Source organism: Malaclemys terrapin, chromosome 7, assembly GCF_027887155.1.
Source record: "Malaclemys terrapin pileata isolate rMalTer1 chromosome 7, rMalTer1.hap1, whole genome shotgun sequence".
In the NCBI taxonomy this organism is placed as follows: Eukaryota; Metazoa; Chordata; order Testudines; family Emydidae; genus Malaclemys; species Malaclemys terrapin.
The window spans coordinates 32917066-32935642 of record NC_071511.1 but is presented as its reverse complement, the minus strand read 5'-3'; the positions used below and the strand labels follow the sequence as shown (position 1 = coordinate 32935642).

Below are 18577 nucleotides of genomic sequence, written 5' to 3'. Positions count from 1 at the left end.
CAATTTGATTGTGATTTTTGTGCAGCTTGTCTAAGAGACCAGGGAGGGGGGTGATATGGGGAGGGGGTGTTGCCCTTGTCTGTCCCCCATGCAGTAATTGGGGGATGGGTTGCATGGGGAGTTAAAGGGGGCAGAGAATGTGATTCCTATGGAGGGATTGTTGGGTGGGGGTGCTTTGGTGTGTCAGTATAGTGCGTGTGTGCTGTGTGGTGAAGGCAGTGCATGGAGGTGAGTCTGTGGAGGTTGTGTGCAGAGGTTAGTGCATGTGGGAGGTGTGGGGTGGGTATGTGGTATGTATGACTGCATTGTGAATGTGTGTACAGTGAGCATGCACGAGCACTGTGTGTGTGTGCGTGTTCAGAGTGCGAGTGGTGTGTGTGTGCGTGCTCTGAGTGCGTGAGTGGTGTGTGTGTACACTCAGAGTGTGTGAGTGGTGTGTACGTGCTCAGAGTGCGTGAATGGTATGTGCGTGCTCAAAGTGCAAGTGATGTGTGCAGAGTGCGTGGTGCTGTGTGCGTGTGTGCAGAGTGCATGAGTGGGGTGTGTGTGTGTGTGAGTGGTGTGCATGAGTGGTGTGAGCATGCGTGCTCAGAGTGCGTGAATGGGGTGTGTGTGTATGGGGCACGTGTGTATGTGTGCTCTTTTGGATGTTGATGTGTGTTGTGTTGCTTGTAAATACAAGTTGTGTCTGTGAGGGATGTGTGTGTTGTATATTTGATTTCTCAGTTGTGGTCCCAGATGAGAAAGCATCTGATCCCCATGGGGGAACCCGGCCCCCCAATGCATCTCCCCATCCCCTCTCCCAGTTACCAGGGCCAACAAGGCATCCCAGAGTATCTAGGGAGTGCAACTCCAAACCCTGCCTCCCCCCCCTCCCCCCGTCCCCGTCCCCCCGGATCCCTGTATGAACAACTCCTGTGCAGGGGCTGCATCTCAGTGCTGGGCAAGGGATCCCACAGGCATCTGCATCTCAGCACTGGGTGAGGGATGCCTGTATAAATATCCCCGGCACCTCATTCCCACATACTGCTCTCCATCCCCACACACACACTCTGCCCCTCACTCTTCTTTTCCCCCAGAGCTTCCCAGTCAGTTCCTACACACACACTGGAACTGGGTCGTAGCAGGTGCCCCCTGCCAGAGGGGAAAGTCCCCATATCCCATTCCCCGCCCCCCTGAACCAGACAGTCCCCGTTCTGTCCCTGGCTCTGCCTGCTGGGTAAATTCATTTTTTCCATTCATGTTGAACCTCAGCTGGGAGCTCAGGGCAGCAGCCATTTCCCTCTCCAAATCCCATCTCGTATTGCATTGGCAGGTGTGTTACTGTAGGGTCTCCTGGGTGTGCTGGGGTTGTGTGGGCTGGTGTGTTACTGTAGGGTCTCCTGAAGCACTGCAGCTACTCTCCCATGTCTGTTACTGTAGGGTCTTCCCAGAACACAAGGGCAATGCGGCATGCGGAATGGGTGCTGTGCCGGGCTGGGGTGTGTATGGCGGTCAGGGGCTCTGGGCCCATAGGGGGCTGGGCTTGGGAGGCTGCCCCCTAGCGGGCTGGTGTGCTCCAGGGAGGAGAGTTTGGGGCTGGATGAGTTGGGGTGTAGATAGCATCCGTTTTGCAAGCAGACCCAGGAGTCCCCAAGCATGGGGGGAATCCAGCCAGTGGCTCCCTGGTCCTTTCCCACAATCCCCCTGGCAGCTGGCTGGCTGAGTGCCACAGTAAATAATGGGCAACGGAGGGGGGTTGGCAGTTGCGGGGTTTCCAGGGCCTGAGGGGAGCCGTGGGTGTGTGTCTGGGAGCTTAGGGGTTCTCAGGGGACCTGTGAGGGGAAGCCTCTTGCCTGTATTTTCTCTGCCCCCTCCCCCCCACTCGCTGTGTGAGGCTTGTCCCTGAGCAGCCATCTTGAGACTAACCAGCTCAGGGACCATGCTCCCCTCTAATGTGCTCTCTATTGCCCCCATTGCAGAGACCCTGCTCCAGCACGCCCCACATCCACCCACAGAGATCATGCTGCCTACCCCCATCACAATCCACCCCACACAGAGACCATGCCCCCCCACTCCATTGCAAGAGCGGGCTTAGAGCTGGAAGCCAGAACTCCTGGGTTCTAATCCAGCTCTGGGAGGGGAGTGGGTGTTGCTGGTTGGTGGAGCAGGTTGTGTTTCAGGGTGGGGGCTGGGCACTCTGGGGGCTGCTTCCCTGGAGTGTGATTGTGCCGTGTCACGAGCAGGGGGACGTGTGGGGCATCTCTAGTGGAGCCTGGATGCAGTGTGTGTGTGGAGGGGAATGGGACTAACTCTTTGGGGGGATGGTGTGTGTGTGTGTCCCTGCTTGTATCTCCCTGTCCCCCGCTTCTATTGTGCTGCTGTGTCGTCGCACAGCGCCTGTGTGGAGTTTGTGTGTGTGGGCGTTTGTGTGTCAGTCTGCCCTTGTATCCTGCCACCATTTTGTCCCTCGGTGGCCTAATGGGGAGAAGGTGACTGGCCGTGTGTGTGTGTGTGTTTGAGACTGTCTGTCTCCCTTGGATTGTGTAGGGGTGCAGTTGTGCGTGCGTGTGTGTGTGTGTGTGTCTTTTCAGGGGGTTACAAATTGTGTGAGTGCACTGACTTTGTGTGTGCGGGGGTACAGTCTGTGTGTGTGTGTGTGTGTGTGTGTGTCCTGGCACCCCCTGGTACTGTGTGCTGCAGTGCGGGGGATGGACAGGCATCTGTGCCGGGGAGATAAGATTTAGCAGCATGGTGACTTGATGCCGTGTCTGCTCAGAACGGGGAATTGCTGAAGAGAGGGGTAGGGACTTGGGTGCTGCAGCCTCCCCATCCCACTGGGTGAAGCGGCAGGGGGCATAATGGCGGGGTGAGTTACGTTAAGGGGAGGCACTTGGTTTGCACAGACAAGAGTATGGGCACAGCAGCCTAGGTATCGTGTGCGCGGGGGTGTAGAACCTGTGCCACTGGGCATGGGGCGCTGCACACACGTCAGTGCACACAGACACTTGCCTCCCATGCATTGTGTGGGTATAGAATAGGTGTGCAAATGTGCCATGTGAAATATAGCCCTCCTGCGTGTTTTCTGTGCATTCCCCCCTGCTTGTGGGTGAATGTTTTGCATGGAACGTGCCTCTCCCGTGTGTTTGGCTCGTGTGGCACATGTCTGTGTGTAAGCATGTTGGATGCATGATGTGCTTCCTGAGTATTCTGTATGTGTATATGTGTGAGCATGCCATGTGGAACATGCACCTCCGGTGGTTTCTGTGTGTGCAGAGTATGGCTGTGGGTGAATGTGTTGGAGCACCCCCCTTTCCTGTGTTCCCCATGTGTGGGATGAGAACATGCATACAGTTGTGCTCTGCTTAGCCATATATGGACACACACAAAGAACATGCCACCTGTGGAGCCTGCATATGTCTGCATGGGAAATGAGATGCCTGTCTCCTCTGCATGTATTGTGTTTGGAGCGGGTGCTGCCCATGGGGGTGTGCATATCTGTGTGAGTGTGTGTATATTGCCTGTGTGCAGAGTCTGTACGATAGTCCCCACCTTTCCCTTGCATGTGCAGAGAAAGCAGTCCTATGCATCCTTTGTTCTGCACATCATTGACATGAAAGATGTGTACATGCTCACATGCGTGTGCACATACACCTTGCCATGCCTCCTCTGGCTCCTTGCACCTCCCATCCATGCCCCACAACCCCCCACCCCTCCCACACAATGAATTTCCCTTTCCTGGCTCTCCCCATTTGAAGGCTGGGGCATACAGCTGCAGCTCCCACCCCATTAGTCCATGACTCCCAATCCCCCTGCCCTTATTCCCCCCAGCATCCAAACTCCTGAGGGCCACTGGCCTTGTGTTATGCTAATGAAGGGGGGCATTGGAACCAATGGGCTGGTGTTTTGCTAATGAAAGGGGTATTAGAACCAGTAGGCTGGTGTTATGCTAATGAAAGGGGCTATTGGAACCAATGGAGTATTGATATGCAAATGAGGGAGACTGGAACCAATGAGCTCATGTTATGCAAATACATGAGCTGTGATTTGCATTATTTGGGGCCCTGCGCTGTTATTAATCTCCCGAGCAGCGGCTCCATGCCGATTACGAGCCTGTCATTAACCGACATGATCCGAGACAATGCAGGGCATGTTATCTGGGCGCCTGGGCTAGGCCAGTGGACGAGGCCATTAATCACCCTCCACCCCACTAGCGAGGCTGCTGTGGGCAAGCACAGGCTCCTATGTACATGAGTGGGTGGGCATGTGTAGCGTGCACACACGTGTGAGTGCATGATGGTGTGAAGGATCGGATCAGGGTGTGAGGGGACCTACCCAAGTGTGTGCATGTGGATACAGATGTGTGTGAATGGGTGTGTAAGGGCATGAGGGAGGATGTAAGGATGTGAGTGTCACAGGGTTTAAGGCCAGGAAAAACTGCCTGATCTGTAAAGCACAGGCCAGCACCCGCACACCAAACCCAGCACCTGCAATGAGACTGAAACCCACTGGAGAATAGACTGTTCTGTGCCACAGGCAGAGAAGAGGAGGGACCAGAGTGCGCTAGGGCCTGAGGCCGATGAAGTGAGAAATACCCAGGTGATCTTGGCAACTGACCTGCGCCCACACACTGCAGAGGAAGGCAGATCCCTCCCTCCCCCCCCCCGCGCCAATCTGACCTGGGTAAAATTCCTTCCTGACCCCACATGGGCCACCAGCCAGAGCCTGAGCATATGAGCAAGAATGAGCCAGCCAACACCTGGGCAGAGAATGCTCAGTGCCACCTCAGAGTCCTGGCCCTCCCCACCCAACGTCCCATCTCCAGCCATGTGCAAGGCTGTGTGGCATATTCAACAGTGCATGTGTCACGCTGTGACTGTAACGGTGCGTGTGCATGCTGCAGATGGTGAATGTCGGGGCAGGTGCAAGACCATGTAGGAGCATGTTGTACATGTACCAGAATGTCCTGGTGTGTGTGGGTGTGTGTGTGTGGGTGTGTGTGTGAGAGAGAGAGAGTGAGAGAGATACCCCAGTATGTCACCATCTTCTGTTGTATGTGTGTTTGGCATGTGTTAGCATGTTGGGAATGTGTGTGTGGCGTGTGCCCATATGTGACTGTGTCACTGTGTGTTTGTGTCCATAGGCTAGGCGGGTGCACATACATGAGAGGTATGTACTATGTGTGTGTCTGCATGGGGGCATGAAGGTAGGAGTGTGCATGCAAGGGAGGGGCTGTGTAAAGTGAGTGTGTGAGGGAGAGTCATGTGGCATGTGTGCAAGTGAGGACCTGTGCGGTGAGTGTCAGGAGAGCACAGGTGCTGGGGGGCCTGGTAGCATTGGCTGTCTGTGCTCACACAGCTGTGAGCAGTTGCCAGTAAGGAGGCTGGGGTTGGACCCTGGCGGGGACTGGGTGTGATTTACAGCCTCCCAACTGCCAGAAGCTGCTGCATAATAGAGCGGTGGTCTCCTGGTTAGTGTGGGGGGAGGGTGGCTGGGATAGCAGGGCTGCAGGTCGGGATTGAGGGGCACCAGCTTCATCCTTCCTTCTTGTGGTGCCAGTGGACACTGTCCTCTCCCCATGGCTTTCTCTCCACAGGGCCCCCATCCTGCCTGGGTGTTGGGGGGAGGCTGTAGTGTTGGAACAATATGGCTGCCACCGTCATGCCTGAGGGATCCTTGGAGCTGGTCTCCATGGTGACGGAAGGAGAGCAGACAGCATCCTAATGTGCCAGGCCTAGGCCTATGGAGGGGGGTGTTTGGGCCTGGCCTCAGCCTCCATACAGCTCCACCCCCATCCTTCTCTGCCCTCCCCAGTCCTCCCCCCCACACTGCAGCCCCTACATCTGCACAGAAGTCTACTGTACCCCCCACCCACCTTCCCAAGCTCCCCACAACTGTGGCCATTAACTCTTCACCCACTATAGCCCTCACAGCCCCAAGCTCCTGCTCCACACAGAGACTCCCCCTGGCAGTGTGTCCCCAGCATGCAGTCTGGGGGAGTCAAGTCTCTGGCTGCAGTCGGCTCCCAGTAGCCAGGTGGCCAGTTGGGATGTCACTGAGCAGCACAGCCTACTGGGAGTCAGGCTGATACCCAGCAGACTCGTTTCACATCGCCCTGTGGAAGATGGTGAAGGGATAGCGGCTTCGTATCACCCACACTGCCGCCAGCCACCCCCGCCTTGGATTGGAGCTGGCGCTTTCCAGAGGGGTAAGGCCCCATGTCCCATTTTCCACCCCCTGAGCCAGGGGTTAGGGCATGAGGATTCCTGGATTCTGTCCCTGGCTCTGGGAGGGTAGTGGGGTGTAGTGGTTAGAACAGGACTGCATGAGTTTGGAGCCAGGACTCCTGTCTTTGAACATCAAACTCCCCTGCCCCCGCAGGGTATAAGCCCTACAGGCTGCAAGTGGGTGCCTTTGGGCTCGGTGGGGGTGGTGATGGGTAAGGGGGAGCATGTGTCTTGGGGTGGGACATCTGGGTGTGGGGCAGAGAGGGCTCCATGCCATTTGCATGAAATTGCCTGATGTCTTGGAAGCAGCTGCCTGGCGCGGGGAGAGGAGCGCACACGATGATTAATGATGCGGGAGGCGCTGGGGTGGGCGGGAGAGGAATATTAATGCCTCCTGCTCCTGCCTGCCCATCTTCATCCTCGCCTGCAGGGGAGGGTTGGGGAGGAGCAGAAGGAGGGGCTGTTTGGGGAATTAGCTACCCTCTGCTCTTGGCCTCCCCTCACAGTGGCTCCATACAGTTCCTTCCATGGGAGACAGAGGGTTGGGACACTTGGCCTGGTGGATCCCCTGTGATCTATCCCCCCATACCCCAATCTATCAGGAGGCAGCATTGGGGCTGGGCAGAGTGGATTCCAGCAATTGATCCCAGGAGCTCTACCCCCCACACCCTGATCTCTCAGAAGGGAGCACGGAGCCTAGTCTGGGTGAGTCCCAGTGGTTGATCCCAAGGATCTATCCCCCCCTAATCTGTCAGAAGACAGTGCAGGTCCTGGACTGGGTGAATCCCAGCAGTTGATCCCAGGAGATCTATCCCCCACACCCTGTTCTCTCAGGAGGGAGCATGGAGGATGGGGTGGGTGGATTCCAGCAGGGGATCCCAGGGGATCTTTATCCCCTGTTTGATCTATTGGAATGGAAGATAGCATAGGAGCTGGACCCAGTTGTCGATCCCAGGGGATCTACCCTCCCAATACACTCTATCGTTAGGCAGTGAGGAGGCTAGGTTTGTTGGATCCTAGCAGCTGATCCAGGAGATCTGTTGATTGCCACACACTGATCTATCCGGAGGTAGCACAGGGTCTGGGCTGGGTGGATCCCAGCAGCTGGACCCCAGGGATCTATCCCCACGGTCTGTCAGAAGGCAGTGCAGGTCCTGGGCTGGGTGGATCTCAGCAGCTGATCCCCACACCCCAGTCTTCTACACCACCGCAGACTGACATATGCAGCATGTGAAGCTGAGTTGCAGTGATCAGGTCAGGAACTGAGGTGTGAGCAAGGGAATCTGCCCAAATGCCATCTCTTCAGTCAGTGTTTCCTTTCTCTGTGCGCTGGGGGGTGCCAGGCTGGGGTGGCAAAATTGCCCAGGAGCAGCAGGTGTTGGAGGTGCAAGGGTGCTTGTCAGCAAAACTGTTGGTGTTGAGTGACTCTCCGCTGGTGCCGGAACAGCCACCTGTGTTCCTGTGAGGTGATTGATTTGCCCTGGGGCGAGCACGAGGGGAACCAGCCCAAGTGAGTGCCATGGGGTTACTCTGGGTCTAGGCTGGGTGGGCGAGAGGGGAACCTGCACTGGTGGCTGCAGCGGAGTTACTCCTGATTTTCAGTGTGTGTGTGTGTGTGTAGCTCCTCTGGCTTTGGCGGTGTTCCTGTGTCAGACTGGGGGAGGGGAAGAGCAATCAGCACTACTGCCTTCCCTGGAGTGACTCCTGATTGACACCTGTACATAGCTCTTCTCATTGTGATGCAGTTAGCCCTGCTTCCCACTGGGCTGCGGGAGGGGAAAATCCTCCCCATTGACAGCCCGGGAGTTGATAGCTCATTGATTTACACTGGGGGCAGCTCCTCTCGCCTGACTGGGCTTACTCCTGAGTCACTAGGGGGGTGCGAGAGGCCAGTCAGTCCCCAGCTAGCCCTGGTGACCTCCCACCACTAACTCCCTTGCCTCCCAAAGCAGCAGTACGCTCCAGTTCTTCCTGCGGGACCCTCCGGCACCAAAGGCAACATCGTCCCCTACATGCCTTCTCAGGCCTTGGTTTGTGTCTCTTTCTCCATTGTTATTTTTTCTTAATTTTATTGTTTAACCGGAAAAAAAAGAAGCATTTTCCTGTCTCTCTGCCACAGAGGGGCCCCGAATGCTTTTTTTTTTTTAAAGAGACTAATAAAGACCCCTCCCAGACTCTCTTCTGTCGTCCTCTTTCAATTTCAGTTCGATCTGTCCGGGCTTTTGAGTTCTCTCTCTCTTTTTCCTTCCCTTTCTTTTTTTTGTTCACTCCGTTTCGGCATCCGAACCCCTTTTCTCTCTCTCCCCCCACCCCTTTTCTCTCCCCCTGGGGCCTGGATGTCTGTCACAAGTTAAAAACAGCTTTTAAATTGTGGCAAAAAGATTAAACCCTCCTTTTTTCTGTGCGTTTATATGACTAGTCTTTTTTCTTTCTTTCTTTTTATCTTTTCCTCTCCCCTCAAGGTCCTGCTCATCTGACGTTAAACAGCCAAGGTATGACACTTTACCTTTGTTATTTTCACCCCAACGAACAGAAGTTTTAATTTCCACTCTTCCCTTCTGATCTTCCCACCATCCCTCCTTCATTTCTCTCTTCCGGTTATTTTTCTTCCCTCTCTCCCTCCCTCCCATCCGCTTGATTCATCTCTCGGCTCGCGGTGGTTTCTGCCATGGTCCCAGATGTTTTGCTCGGACAGCCGTGTTGTACAGCCGGGTGGTAGAGAGTCAAGCATGTGCCAAAGCCAAAAGGATAAAACTAGTTTTCCTGCAATGTGAAGCAGGGGCAAACAGCATGTGGCTCAGGGCGATGCTCTGATTGTTAGCAGCCATGTCTATGGTGATGGCTGTGGGGGGATTTTGAAGGCAGGGGGTGGACCCCTGAGCCAGGAGGAAATCAGCATAGCTGTGTTGAAACCAGCTGAAGTGTGCCGATTTGCACCAACCTGGGATCTGGGCCTCTGCTTTTTAACTGGTGTTTGCTTAGCATTGCTTGTGTGCAGTCAGTGATGATGCACAAGGGTGTCTGTGAGTGTCCCGGCGGTGCGGACCCTGAGGGCATTTATATGTTCACTGGCGCTATGGATCCTAGCAGTGAGACATGAGGGCATGTGTGCGTGTCCTGGCAATACAGAACCTTGTAGGGGGACACATGTCCTGCGTGTATCCCTGTTGATACAGACCCTCATGCTGAGACACACGTGGGTGTGTATGTTTGAACTGGCGGTACGGCCTGTGGCAGCAAAACATGAGGGCGTGCCTGTGTGTTCTGACTTTATGGAGCTTGAAATGACACATGAGGGTGTGTACGTGTTGTGGTGGTACAGACCCTCACACTGACACCCAAGGTCATGTGTGTGTCCCAACTCCCAGCAGAATAGATCCTTTCACTGAGACACGAGGGTGTGTGCATCTTGCCATGTTACGGACTCTCACATTCAGACGGGGGTGTGCACGTGTGTGTCCTGGTGGTATGGACCCTTGAGATGTGAGGGTATGAGTATGTGCATCTCAGCGGAACGGAACCTCACACTGACACCTGTAGGTGTGTGCATGTCCCTGTGTTACAGACCCTTGCTCTAAGAAATGAGAGCATGGATATATACCAGTCTGTTCTATGGACCCTCACACTGAGACACAGGATTGTGTGTGTGTGTTCTGGTTGTATGGACCCTTGAAATAAGGCATGAGTGTGTGTGTGCATTGGGGTACGAACCCTCGCACTGAGACACGAGGGTGTACGTGTGTATCCCAGTGCTTCAGAACCTTGCACTGAGATGCAAGGGTGTGCACATGTGCCCCAGGGTGTGAACGCTCCCACTGAGACAGGAGGGTTTGCGCGTGTGTCTCAGGGGTATGCACCATCCACTGAGACAGGAGGGTGTGTGTGTGTGTCTTGGGGGTAGGAACCGTGACACTGAAACAAGAGGGTGTGTGTGTGTGTCTCAGGTGTATGAACACTCCCACTGAGACAGCAGGGTGTGCGTGTTTTCTCGGGTGTATGAACTCTCCCACTGAGACAGGGTGTGTATGTGTGTGTGTGTGTGTGTCTCGGGGTATGAACTCTCCCACAGAGACAGAGGTTTTATGAAGGCTCACACTGAGACAGGAGGGTGTGCATGTGTGTCTCGGGTATAATCTCTCCCATGGAGACAGGGTGTGCGTGTGTGTCTCGGGGGTATGAACCCTCCCACTGAGACCGGAGGCTGTGTGTGTGTGTGTGTGTGTATCTGGGAGGTATGAACTCTCTCAATGAGTCAGGAAGGTGCATGTGTGTGTCTCGGGTGTATGAACACTGACACTGAGACAGGAGGGTGTGTGTGTGTGTGTGTGTCAGGGGTTTGAACCCTGACACTGAGATAGGAGGGTGTGCCTAGGGAGTCTGAACCGTCTCACTGAGACAGGTGTGTGTGTGTGTGTGTGTGTGTGTCCTGGGGGTATGAACCCTTACACTGAGACAGGACAGTGTGTGTGTGTCTCGGGTATGAAGGCTCACACTGAGACAGGAGAGTGTGCGTTTGTGTCATGTGGGTATGAATCCTGATACTGAGACAGGAAGGTGTGCATGTGTGTGTCTCGGGAATATGAAGCCTGACACTGAGACAGGATGATGTGAGTGTGTGTGTATGTGTGTCTCAGGTGTATGAACGCTCACACTGAGACATGTGGGTCTGTGTGTGTGTGTCTTGGGGGTATGAACGCTCACACTGCAACAGGAGGGTCTTGGGAATATGAATGCTCACTTAGAAATAGGAGGGTGTGCGTGTCTGTCTCGGGGGTATGCACACTCCCTCTGACACAGGAGGTGGTGCTTGTGTGTCTCGATGATATGAACCCTCTCACTGAGACAGGAGGGTGTGTATGTGTCTCGGGGGTATGAACCCTGACACTGAGATAGGACAGTGTGCGTGCGTCTCCGGGATATGAACTCTCACACTGAGACAGGAGGGTGTGCGTTTGTGTTGCGGGGGTATGAATGCTCACACTGAGACAGGAGGGTGTGCGTTTGTGTCGTGGGGGTATGAACCCTGACACTGAGACAGGAGGGTGTGCATGTGTGTGTGTCTCGGGGGTATGAACGCTCTCAGTGAGACAGGAGCGTGTGCCTCAGGGGTATAAGCCTTCTCACCGAGACAGGATGGTGTGTGTGTGTATGTGTCTGTCTGTCTGTCTCGGGGATATGAACCCTGACAATGAGACAGGTGGTTGTGTGTGTGTGTGTCTAGGGTGTATGAACATTGACACTGAGACAGGAGGGTGAGTGTCTCAGGAGTATGAACGCTCACACTGAGACAGGAGGGTGTGCATTTGTGATGCGGGGGTATGAATCCTGATACTGAGAAAGGAGTGTGTGTGTGTGTGTGTGTGTCAGGAGTATGAACCCTCCCACTGAGATGAGGTGTGCATGTGTGTCTCGGGGATATGATCCCTGACACTGAGACAAGCGTGTGTGTGTGTGTGTGTGTTTTGGGTGTATGAAAACTCACACTGAGACAGGAGGGTGTGTGTTTGTGTCATGGGGGTATGAATTGTGATACTGAGACAGGAGGGTGGGTGGGTGTGTCTCTGGGGTATAAACCCTACCACTGAGAAAAGAGGTGTGCATGTGTGCCTCAGGTATATGAACCCTCTCACTGAGATAGGAGGGTGTATGTGTGTGTGTGTGTCTGGTGTATGAATACTCACACTGAGACATGAGGTTGTGCACATGTGTCTCGGGGGTATGAACCCTCCCATTGAGACAGGAAGGTGTGTGTCTCGGGGGTATGAACGCTCACACTATGACAGGTGGGTTTGCGTGTGTGTGTGTGTCTCGGGGGATATGAATGTATGAAGGAGTGTGTGTGTGTCTATGTGTCTGTCTGTCTGTCTCAGGGGCTATGAACCCTCTAACTGAGACAGGAGGATGTTTGTGTGTGTGTGCATCTCGGTTGTATGAATGCTCACACTCAGACAGGAGGGTCTGCTTTTGTGTTGCAGGGGTATGAATGCTCGCACTGAGACAAGAGGGTGTGCCTGTGTGTTTGTCTCGGGAGTATGAACCCTCCAACTGAGACAGGAATGTGTGCCTAGGGGGTCTGAACCTTCTCACTGAGAAAGGAGGTTGTGTGTGTCTTGGGGCCATGAACCCCGACACTGAGACAGAAGGGTGTGTGTGTGTGTCTCGGTGATATGAACCCTCTCAATGAGACAGGAGGGTGTGTATTTGTGTGTTTGTGTCCCTGGTGTATGAACCCTGACACTGAGACAGGAGAGGGTGTGTGTGTGTCTCTTGTGTGTATGAACCCTGACACTGAGACAGGAGGGTGTGCGTGTGTGTCTCGGCAGTGTGAACCCTCCAACTGAGACAGGACGGTGTGCCTAGGGAGTCTGAACCTTCTTACTGAGACAGGAGGTTGTGTGTGTCTCGGGGGTATGAACCCTGACACTGAGACACCAGGGTGATGGTGTGTCTGTGTGTCTCGGGTGTATGAATGCTCCAACTGAGACAGGAGGATGTGTGTTTGTGTTTGTGTCTTGGGGGTATGAACGCTTACACATAGATAGGACGATGTGTGTTTGTGTCATGGGGGTATGAACCCTGACACTGAGACAGGAGGTTGTGTGTGTCTTGGGGGTATGAACGCTCGCATTGAGATAGGAGGGTGTGCGTGTGTGTCTGAGAGGTATGAATCCTCCCACTGAGAAAGGAGGGTGTGCCTCAGGGGTATAAACCCTCTCACTGAGAGAGGAGGGTGTGTGCATGTGTGTGTCTTGGGGGTGTGAATGCTCCCACTGAGATAGGAAGCTCTGTGTGTGTGTGTCTTGGGGATATGAACCCTCCAACTGAGACTGGAGGGTGTGTGTGTTTGTGTTTCAGGTGTACGAACCCTCTCACTGAGACAGGAGGGTGTGTGTTTGTGTGTTTGTGTCTCGGGGGTATAAATGCTCTCATTGAGACAGGATGGTGTCTGTGTGTGTGTCTCGGGGATATGTACTGTCCCACTGACACAGGAGGGTGTCCGTGTGTGTCTCGGTGGTATGAACCCTCTCACTGAGACAGGATGGTGTGTGTGTGTGTGTCTTGGGGGTATGAACCCTCCCACTGAGACAGGAAGGTGTGCCTCAGGGGTATAAATCCTCTCGCTGAGAGAGGAGTGTGTGTGTGTGTGTGTGTGTGTCTCTCTCTCTTTCTCTCTCTCTCTCTCGGGGCCATGAACCCTGACACTGAGACAGGAGGGTGTGTGTGTGTGTGTATGAACCCTGACACTGAGGCTAGGTCTACACTGGGTGGGGTGTGGGGGGGTCAATTTAAGATACGCAAATTCAGCTATGCAAATAGCGTAGCTGAATTCGACGTATCCGATCCGACTTACCCCGCTGTGAGGACGGCGGCAAATCGACCGCCGCAGCTCCCCCATCGACGGCACTTACGCCTATCTGGGCTGGTGGAGTACGCGCGTCGATTTGGGGATCGATTGTCGTGTCCCGACGAGACACGATAATTCGATCCCTGAGAGATCGATTTCTACCCGCCGATCGAAGCGGGTAGTGAAGACAAGCCCTCAGACAGGAGGGTGTGTGTGTGTGTGTTTCGGGGGTATTAATTCTCCCACTGAGACAGGAAGGTGTGAGTCTTGGGGGTGTGAACTCTTCCACTGAGACAGGATGGTGTGAGTGAGTGTGTGCATGTGTGTGTGTGTGTGTGTCGGAGGTGTAAATGCTCTCACTGAGACAGGAGGGTGTCCATTTGTGTCTCGGTGGTATGAACCCTCTTACTGAGACAGGAGGGTGTGTGTGTGTCTCTCGGGAGTATGAACCCTCCCACTGAGTCAGAAAGGTGTGCCTAGGGGGTCTGAACCTTCTCACTGAGACAGAAGTGAGTGAATGTGTGTCTCGGGGCCATGAACCCTGACACTGAGACAGGAGGGTGTGTTTGTGTGTCTTGGGGGTATGAACGCTCACACTGAAACAGGAGGATGTGTGTGTGTTTGTCTCTGGGGTATAAACCCTCACACTGAGACAGCAGGGAGTGCGTGTGTGTCTCAGGGGTATGAACGCTTACTCTGAGACAGAAGGATGTGCGTGTGTGTCTCTGGGGTATAAACCCTCACACTGAGACAGCAGGGAGTGCATGTGTGTCTCAGGGGTATGAACGCTTACTCTGAGACAGAAGGATGTGCGTGTGTGTCTCTGGGGTATAAACCCTTATACTGAGACAGCAGGGAGTGCGTGTGTGTCTCGGGGGTATGAACGCTTACTCTGAGACAGAAGGATGTGTGTGTGTGTCTGAGGTATAAACCCTCATACTGGGAAAGCAGGGAGTGCATGTGTGTCTCAGGGGTATGCACCTTCTGTGACAATCCCGTGGTGTTGTCTGGACCGGTGATCCACTAGGTCACTCCAATCCTCGACTCTAGGAGCCAGCCTTACCCTGCTCTGCTGTGAGAACCCCCACTCCTGGGCTGTTCACGCACAGCCTCTGGCATGGAAGCTGCTCACAGCTACTTGCAACCGAATGACACTAGCCAATATCTCCGGTCCCAGACACAAGCCTAAGAACCTCCGTCTTGTAGTGTCCAGTTATGCCCGCTGGACGCTGCAAGCTTATGTGAGTTTGTCAATTTAACAAAGAAGTTGATATGTATCAGGCTTGTTATCCCAAGGAGAGTCTCTGACATGCTCCAAACCAAACGCACTGCTTCAGGTAGAATAAACAAACACATTTATTAACTACAAAGGATAGATGTTAAGTGATTATAAGTTAAAGCATAACAAGTCAGATTTGGTCAATGAAATAAAAGCAAAACGCATTCTAAGCTGATCTTAACACTTTCAGTGCCCTTAGAAACTTAGATACTTCTCACCACAGGCTGGTTGGTTGCCCTTCAGCCAGGCTCTCCCCTTTGATCAGCGCTTCAGTTGCTTGGTGGTGGTGTCTGTAGATGGAGGTGGAAGAGAGAGGAAGAGCATGGCAAACATCTCTCCCTTTTATCATGTTCTTTTTTCCCTCTTGGCTTTGCCCCGCCCCCTTCAGGGTCAGGTGACCATTACCTCATCATAGTCCCAAACTGACCAAGGAAGGAGGGTGGGGTGACTCACTTGAGAGTTCAACAGATCCTTTGTTGCTGCTTAGGCCAGTGTCCTTTGTTCCTTTGAGGCTGGGCTGGGTTTATCCCATACATGCCCTGATTAGATGTGAACTGCCCCTCTGTTCCTGGAGAGTTTTGCCTGGGCTTGTTTTAAGCCCCGAGGATACATTTTCAGCCTCATAACTATATACATGAAATTACAACTTATAACATTACTATAACAACAATGCTCAGTGCATCATGAGCCTTCCGAAGACACCCGACATGAGAAACTTTGCATTGGATACCACACAATCATATTATAAGAATGAACATGGGGGTGCAGGGTGTTCCCCCGAGATACAGTGTCACACCCTCCCACTGAGACAGGAGGGTGTGCGTGTGTGTCTTGGGGGTATGAACCCTCTCACTGAGACAGGAGGATGTGTGTGTGTTTGTCTTGGGGGTATGAACGCTTACACTGAGACAGGACGGTGTGTGTTTGTTGCGGTGGTATGAACACTCACACTGAGACAGGAGAGGATTCATAGATTCTAGGACTGGAAGGGACCTCGAGATGTCATCGAGTCCAGTCCCCTGCCCTCATGGCAGGACCAAATACTGTCTAGACCATCCCTGATAGACATTTATCTAACCTACTCTTAAATATCTCCAGAGATGGAGATTCCACAACCTCCCTAGGCAATTTATTCCAGTGTTTAACCCCCCTGACAGTTAGGAACTTTTTCCTAATGTCCAACCTAGACCTCCCTTGCTGCAGTTTAAGCCCATTGCTTCTTGTTCTATCCTTAGAGGCTAAGGTGAACAAGTTTTCTCCCTCCTCCTTATGACACCCTTTTAAATACCTGAAAACTGCTATCATGTCCCCTCTCAGTCTTCTCTTTTCCAAACTAAACAAACCCAATTCTTTCAGCCTTCCTTCATAGGTCATGTTCTCAAGACCTTTAATCATTCTTGTTGCTCTTCTCTGGACCCTTTCCAATTTCTCCACATCTTTTTTAAAATGTGGTGCCCAGAACTGGACACAATACTCCAGCTGAGGCCTAACCAGAGCAGAGTAGAGCGGAAGAATGACTTCTCGTGTCTTGCTCACAACACACCTGTTAATACATCCCAGAATCGTGTTTGCTTTTTTTGCAACAGCATCACACTGTTGACTCATATTTAGCTTGTGGTCCACTATAACCCCTAGATCCCTTTCTGCCGTACTCCTTCCTAGACAGTCTCTTCCCATTCTGTATGTGTGAAACTGATTTTTTCTTCCTAAGTGGAGCACTTTGCATTTGTCTTTATTAAACTTCATCCTGTTTAACTCAGACCATTTCTCCAATTTGTCCAGATCATTTTGAATTATGACCCTGTCTTCCAAAGCAGTTGCAATCCCTCCCAGTTTGGTATCATCCGCAAACTTAATAAGCATACTTTCTATGCTAATATCTAAATCGTTGATGAAGATATTGAACAGAGCCGGTCCCAAAACAGACCCCTGCGGTACCCCACTCGTTATGCCTTTCCAGCAGGATTGGGAACCATTAATAACAACTCTCTGAGTACGGTTATCCAGCCAGTTATGCACCCACCTTATAGTAGCCCCATCTAAATTGTATTTGCCTAGTTTATCAATAAGAATATCATGCGAGACCGTATCAAATGCCTTACTAAAGTCTAGGTATACCACATCCACAGCTTCACCCTTATCCACAAGGCTCGTTATCCTATCAAAGAAAGCTATCAGATTGGTTTGACATGATTTGTTCTTCACAAATCCATGCTGGCTGTTCCCTATCACCTTACCACCTTCCAAGTGTTTGCAGATGATTTCCTTAATTACTTGCTCCATTATCTTCCCTGGCACAGAAGTTAAACTAACTGGTCTGTAGTTTCCTGGGTTGTTTTTATTTCCCTTTTTATAGATGGGCACTATATTTGCCCTTTTCCAGTCTTCTGGAATCTCTCCCGTCTCCCATGATTTTCCAAAGATAATAGCTAGAGGCTCAGATACCTCCTCTATTAGCTCCTTGAGTATTCTAGGATGCATTTCATCAGGCCCTGGTGACTTGCAGGCATCTAACTTTTCTAAGTGATTTTTAACTTGTTCTTTTTTTATTTTATCTGCTAAACCTACCCCCTTCCCATTAGCATTCACTATGTTAGGCATTCCTTCAGACTTCTCGGTGAAGACCGAAACAAAGAAGTCATTAAGCATCTCTGCCATTTCCAAGTTTCCTGTTACTGTTTCTCCCTCTTCACTAAGCAGTGGGCCTACCCTGTCTTTGGTCTTCCTCTTGCTTCTAATGTATTGATAAAAAGTCTTCTTGTTTCCCTTTATTCCCATAGCTAGTTTGAGCTCATTTTGTGCCTTTGCCTTTCTAATCTTGCCCCTGCATTCTTGTGTTGTTTGCCTATATTCATCCTTTGTAATCTGTCCTAGTTTCCATTTTTTATATGACTCCTTTTTATTTTTTAGATCATGCAAGATCTCATGGTTAAGCCAATGTGGTCTTTTGCCACATTTTCTGTTTTTCCTAACCAGCGGAATAGCTTGCTTTTGGGCCCTTAATAGTGTCCCTTTGAAAAACTGCCAGCTCTCCTCAGTTGTTTTTCCCCTCAGTCTTGATTCCCATGGGACCTTACCTATCAGCTCTCTGAGCTTACCAAAATCTGCCTTCCTGAAATCCATTGTCTCTATTTTGCTGTTCTCCCTTCTACCCTTCCTTAGAATTGCAAACTCTATGATTTCATGATCACTTTCACCCAGGCTGCCTTCTGCTTTCAAATTCTCAACGAATTCCTCCCTATTTGTTAAAATCAAGTCTAGAACAGCTTCCCCCCAGTAGCTTTTTCAACCTTCTGAAATAAAAACCTTCTGTGCCCCGCTGTGTTACTTTCCCAACATATATCCGGATAGTTGAAGTCCCCATCACCACCAAATCTTGGGCTTTGGATGATTTTGTTAGTTGCTTAAAAAAAGCCTCATCCACCTCTTCCACCTGGTTAGGTGGCCTGTAGTAGACTCCTAGCATGACATCTCCCTTGTTTTTTACCCCTTTTAGCCTAACCCAGAGACTCAACACTTCCGTCTTCTATGTCCATCTCTACCTCAGTGCAAGTGTGTACATTTTTAATATATAAGGCAACACCTCCTCCCTTTTTCCCCTGTCTATCCTTCCTGAGCAAGCTGTACCCATCCACACCAACATTCCAATCATGTGTATTATCCCACCAAGTTTCAGTGATGCCAACAATGTCATAGTTGTATTTATTTATTAGCACTTCCAGTTCTTCCTGCTTATTCCCCATACTT

At 51.9% G+C, this 18577-nt stretch overlaps 1 protein-coding gene across 24 annotated transcripts in view; it reads left to right on the top strand.

Annotated features, from left to right (window-relative positions):
- The window catches only part of NRXN2 (neurexin 2), a 297135-nt gene that overhangs the window by 49039 nt on the left and 229519 nt on the right, over positions 1-18577 (top strand). For 22 of the 24 annotated variants that reach the window (XM_054035003.1, XM_054035004.1, XM_054035031.1 and 19 more), the window contains exon 4: positions 8669-8698. The exons of 1 other annotated variant lie outside the window; for it this stretch is intronic. In XM_054035003.1, the coding sequence (XP_053890978.1) occupies positions 8669-8698 (30 nt within the window). Of the gene's footprint in view, positions 1-8172; positions 8237-8668; positions 8699-18577 lie in introns of those variants that run through there. One more of the 24 variants, XM_054035025.1, reaches the window with a different exon arrangement.